Source organism: Nymphaea colorata, chromosome 8 (assembly GCF_008831285.2).
Source record: "Nymphaea colorata isolate Beijing-Zhang1983 chromosome 8, ASM883128v2, whole genome shotgun sequence".
NCBI classification, from domain to species: Eukaryota; Viridiplantae; Streptophyta; class Magnoliopsida; order Nymphaeales; family Nymphaeaceae; genus Nymphaea; species Nymphaea colorata.
The window spans coordinates 14,497,186-14,502,519 of record NC_045145.1 but is presented as its reverse complement, the minus strand read 5'-3'; the positions used below and the strand labels follow the sequence as shown (position 1 = coordinate 14,502,519).

Below are 5,334 nucleotides of genomic sequence, written 5' to 3'. Positions count from 1 at the left end.
GCTGATTAGTTTCATATTCATGAGGTATATATAGTTAAAAGCAAGAATTTGAATCGACATGTACCACATTTCATTTAACTGCCTGGGTTAAAAAACAATTTGCGAAAATCGGCTTTTTGAGTCTTCGAGGGTCGTCATTAAGTTTTACGAGAAATTACTGTCTTACCCTGATCGTTTTTAAGGATTTCAGTCAATCCGATTTGGATCTGATATCCCACCAAAATGATTCCGGGAAATTAGAAATGGAAAATTTTAACATTCGATGACGAAATTGGCTCGATTACAGATTTAATAAGTGACATCTGAATGGATTTAGTTTCAGATTTGAATTTAAATAAATACCGATTAGAATTATATTCACAAATATCCAGCTTCATCAATATTCATACATCTTGAAAATCAGTTCTTAACATCTAGTTTTATGTAAATATCCGTGGTGAATTAATTGGATGTCAATTTAAAAATCGGATTCAGATTACGGTCAAATTGTGGTTTCGGATTCAGATTCAAATATAATTTAGTTTTTTCTTCATTTGTACATGAAGTCTAATTTAAATCCATATATGTAACATGAAAAAAAAAAAAAACAGATATAGTTAAGAGTATGCCCGATTTGAATTGGATTCATTAATTAACACATGATTGATCATTTTCATGTTCCTTGTCGCTATGACGGTAGTGGCATCAGAATGGCATGCATTGTCCTGGTGAAACCTCTCTCTCTCTCTCTCTCTCTCTCCTAGCTATGTTGACAATATTTGGTATCTATAAGAAATTGCAACCTAAATTTCCTCTTCTCCTTCTTTACCTTTTTTTTGTTTGGAGCTTAGCATCTTGTCTTCATTTTCTGGTGGAATTCCATCGCATTCACTTCAATCGAATCCTAATTTTATTTACCTTTGCTCATTCTGCACTGTCTTCATATTTTCCTGGGAAGTTTGGTTCTAGAAATTGGGATTGTCCAATTGTTCTCACTAGACTTAGTTTCTTTGGTTTTCTCTAGCTCATGTCAAACCACAGTTGAAGTTCGAGACGGAAAGCGGGGCGTTGGAACAAATCCTTATAAAGTTAGCCGGCTAAATGCAATAATTAAATTATCGTACGTTTACATGTTATATCTTTATTCTTGGTGCGTTTTCCTAGATTTTGCGTAACTAATTATTAGACCTACATGTATTATTTGGACATCCTATTTCTTGCTGGCTGTGCGGACCAAAATCCAATACATTTACTAAAAAATTTAAAATTTTTTTTTTAAATCAGTTTAGTCCCTGCTAGGATTTTTAAAAGATACAAGTTGACCTCAGTAAAAACATTTAAGAAATTTTGTTTGATGGGTCTCACGAATCATTCACCCCTTCAAACTGTGGCAAAAGAAACACCAATATTAGATTAGGGGTATACCTTGGATATTTTCAGGTTTGTTGGAATTTGGATTTGGAAGTGAATGAAAAAAAAAATATCTATGACGTATCCGAATTCATAATAAATTTGAATTACATGATCCCGTCCACCTACAGATTACATTATCATGGGAAGGGCTAGAGTCGTAAAACTAACGGACAGACAAGACGTACCGACCGGAGAAAGAAAGGAGGCGAGAAACGCGGGGCACCACTGGTGGGCTGCGGTCGTTCCTTCCTCCTCCGCGGGACCGATCAACGCCAAACAACGTATACATTACAGTATGGGCACATGGTTATAAATATATATATATATGTATATATATATGGAGGTCATAGTAATCCTGTTGCTTGCATTGTAGGTAGGAGAAACCAACAACATGCTCTCACATTCTATCTAGCTAGTTGCACAAAGTAATTGTTACTGTCTCTCTCTAAATATAAATTAGTGGGCTTGAATTTGTTTTTTTGTTCATTATTATTTTGTTTGTAAATGTGCATAATCAGTCGGGAAACCCTACAAAATGTCCGACTAGTTACTTAATCGGCCGGCGGAAGTGGGCAATCGAATTAGTACTTATATGAGCTGGTCCTTCCCTAAAGATTATGGTACAAAAGCTAGTCCTTCTGTTATATCATGGCGATGCTCAATATCACGGCTACCATTCAGAGCTAAGGTGGCCCTCACCCCTTATGTCATGTTGCTTTCGTGCTAAGGACTGCCAACCTTTTAATTGTTTCAACATTGTTAAATTATCCATGCAATAAGTTCTCTTTTTTTTCCCTATATAAAAGAAAGCACCCCTCAGAAAAGGCCAATTTGAGAGGAATTAGGTTTAGTCGGAGGGGCCAACATCAAGTAACCGGGCCCAGGCCCTGGGCCTTCTGATTTTCCTTAAATGTCAGAATGAGCAGTCCGTTTCCCATGGTTGAGTGTCCTTAGCTTTTGCTTAAGTTGAGTTCTCTGATATCTGTCATTTAAGGGGTCCATGCCACCGTGCACTGTTCATCAAGAGAAGATTCAGCTGCCTTTGCTGCGTGCCATGAAAGCTGCATCCTCCAAATTATTGAATGACATCTTCTTATCTTGCGGGTATACAGTTACTATGGTGATCCTGGTTTGTCGTCTATCTATGATTGTCACAAAATCTAAGCTGTCATTGGAGTTGGAAGTAAAACTGGACCGAAGGGCATGCACCCGTGGTCTTACGAACTTTATCGTAATTCCAGAATGTTTTGCCCCCACAGTTGCAACAACTTAGTCAATGATTTCATTTCTTTTTTCATTTGTGAATTGTATATAGGATCTTGCTAGGAGTAGGAGACCGTATAAGCATAGGATCGATTAATCTGCGTGATCGTCTGCCATGAATCCGCGTGATCGTCTGTCATGTGTTTCACTTTTTTATGTATTTTAGTCTAGTAATCAGAACCTCTCTCTCTCTCTTTCTCTGCCTCTCACTTTTCTTATCAACTTCACATGCTACCAAAGCCACGGAAACTACTACATTGCTTGTCCACATATAGGCAAGATATATATATGTGTGTGTGCCTGGGCAGGACATGTGTGTGTGTCTGTTCTATAACTTATTTCATCGACTTCACGACCTAGCAAAGCCACTGAAGTTACCATATTAGTTTACCACATGTGCCCACGCACACATACATACGTGTATTTTATACAAGCTGGTTAGGTGCAGTGAGTGATACAAAGAATGTTAAGAATAAAAGGCGTAATGCAGCGACTGGTACCCGGAATCTTGAGAATAAAATGCATAGTGCAGTGACTGGTACCAAGAACATAAGGAGTAATGAACCAAAAATTTGAAATTCACACTAAAAAGAATGATCAGATTGTAGTGCATGGACTCAAGAGAGATGCATATCCACCGATATACATGTGTATATACATATATATTGCAACATGCATTTTTGACAAGGCCCATTATCAACCAAGCCAGCACTGTAGCGCCCAAGGTTTTCTTACGTCTTCACGGCCCGCGGTTTCCAACTTCACTAGAAACTGTCGGCCCTGCTTCGGTAACATCATTATTGCTGGTCATGCATTAAACTCATTCTTCACCAAAGTGAACAGCGTGGATCCAACGAATTAGCTTATGTACTAAACGTTTACTATAATGAGAGAGTCGCCAAATATAAGCACATAGAAGTACAAATTAAACACTGGTCCTTTAAGTGCCGTTTGCCTGCTTATTCTTTAAATTTTTTTTAGTAACAACCATGGTCATTCATCTCTTTGGCTTTTCTAGGAAATTCCAACCACACTGAATTGGTAAGATATCTGAAGATGTACGGATAAAAAGAAATTAAGTGGAATATTATATATATATATATATATATAGAGAGAGAGAGAGAGAGAGGGAGAGAGAGAGAGAGAGATCCTTTGGCAATGTGCCTGAACTCTTATTGTTATGTGTAGCCATGAGAAGGAGAGGGAGTACGTGTCTATGATGAAATGGCACTTCCCACGAGCCATGCACAAAAGAAGTTATTGGATTGAAATATGATACGGCACACAAGGATTCAGACAATGTACTACCATTATTTTTTAGCTTGAAGTAATCCACTTGTAAAAATATCCTTTGGTCCACCTATCATGAGGATAACAGCTAAAAAAAAAATGTTTGGCAATGTTTGATAATGATCTGAAATCCAAATTGATGTTTCACTCCGATACGGTGACAACTTTAATTTTATGCATGCATCGTGAAGGCCACATCTTTCGCATTGAAAAAGGGAAAACCATCTATTGACTCATAAACATGATTATATATGCAATTAATTATAAACGCATAGGGAAAAAACCATTTTTCTGTTTCTTGTTTTTGATACGTAAATTGGAGTTAGACCGACCTTGGTCCCATGCAGATCATTATACTGAATTACTAATAGAGAAACTCACCGCGTGAGCTTTTCCAGACTCCTTCCATCGACTTCGTGACTTACTAATAGAGAAACTCACCGCGTGAGATTTTCCAGACTCCTTCCATCGACTTCGTGATTTACTTATAGAGAAACTGACCGCGTGAGCTTTTCCAGACTCCTTCCATCGACTTCTTGATATGATGTTGTATCCTCAGTTTGCATGCTTTGGTTTCCATAAAAAAATTGTTAAACACCAAAAAAGTGAATGAAAGCAAAGGAAGAAGAGGGGATCTGTAGCATTCATTTCCATTATTGCCTTCTTCCGGCCTGTCTCTATATATAGACTGTTCCACTGGTTCAAACTCAGCGTCGTCCTCTCTCTCACGTTTCAAACTCATCTGCCGTTCTCTCTCTCTCTCTCTAGCGACAAGGGAAGGAAAAAAATTACAGCCATGCTGCTGCAAAGAGGGAGACTGGCTAAGATGAGCTTGAGCAAGTTGAAATTGAAGCCTGCTCTCTTCCGAGTTGCCAATCTTGAATCGTCCTTTTGTTCGCCGAAGTCCGTCCTCTTGGGCGAAGACATGGACTCCGGCGATGAAGCTGGCGACCGTGACTTATTCCACGTTGTGCCCAAGGGTTGCTTCGCCGTGTACGTTGGCAAGGAGGGCGGGATGAGGAGATTCGTGATCCCCCTCAGCTACCTGAACCACGCCATCTTCCAGGACTTGCTGAAGAAAGCAGAGGAAGAATTCGGTTTCTCCAGCAGCGGAGGGATCAGACTTCCCTGTGGATCCCTTCTCTTCGAGCACATCCTGTGGATGCTCGAGAATGACGACCCCATGATCAAGAATCTCAAGCTGGACGACCTCATGAACTTTTACGGCGACGAAGATTGCGGCCCATCAGCCCATGAGTCGGTTTCTTTGATTTGATTTTTTTCCGTTTTTCCTTTTGTATATTGGTTTATTTTTCCGTCTATGGCAAGAATTTAGGGAGAAACGAGTTTTGTATAATATGACTGTTGAAGTTCATTTCATGACCTTGG

General features: G+C 39.1%; 1 protein-coding gene across 1 annotated transcript; it reads left to right on the top strand.

The window, feature by feature from the left end:
- Positions 1–4,617: 4,617 nt before the first annotated feature.
- On the top strand, positions 4,618–5,334 carry LOC116259434 (protein SMALL AUXIN UP-REGULATED RNA 51-like). The gene has a single exon (XM_031637255.2). The coding sequence runs from the start codon at positions 4,742–4,744 to the stop codon at positions 5,219–5,221; it is 480 nt and encodes a 159-aa protein (XP_031493115.1). The 5' UTR covers positions 4,618–4,741; the 3' UTR covers positions 5,222–5,334.

Coding starts and splice junctions, on each gene's coding strand:
- LOC116259434 (XM_031637255.2), top strand. CDS start 4,742: ATGCTGCTGCAAAGAGGGAGACTGGCTAAGATGAGCTTGAGCAAGTTG.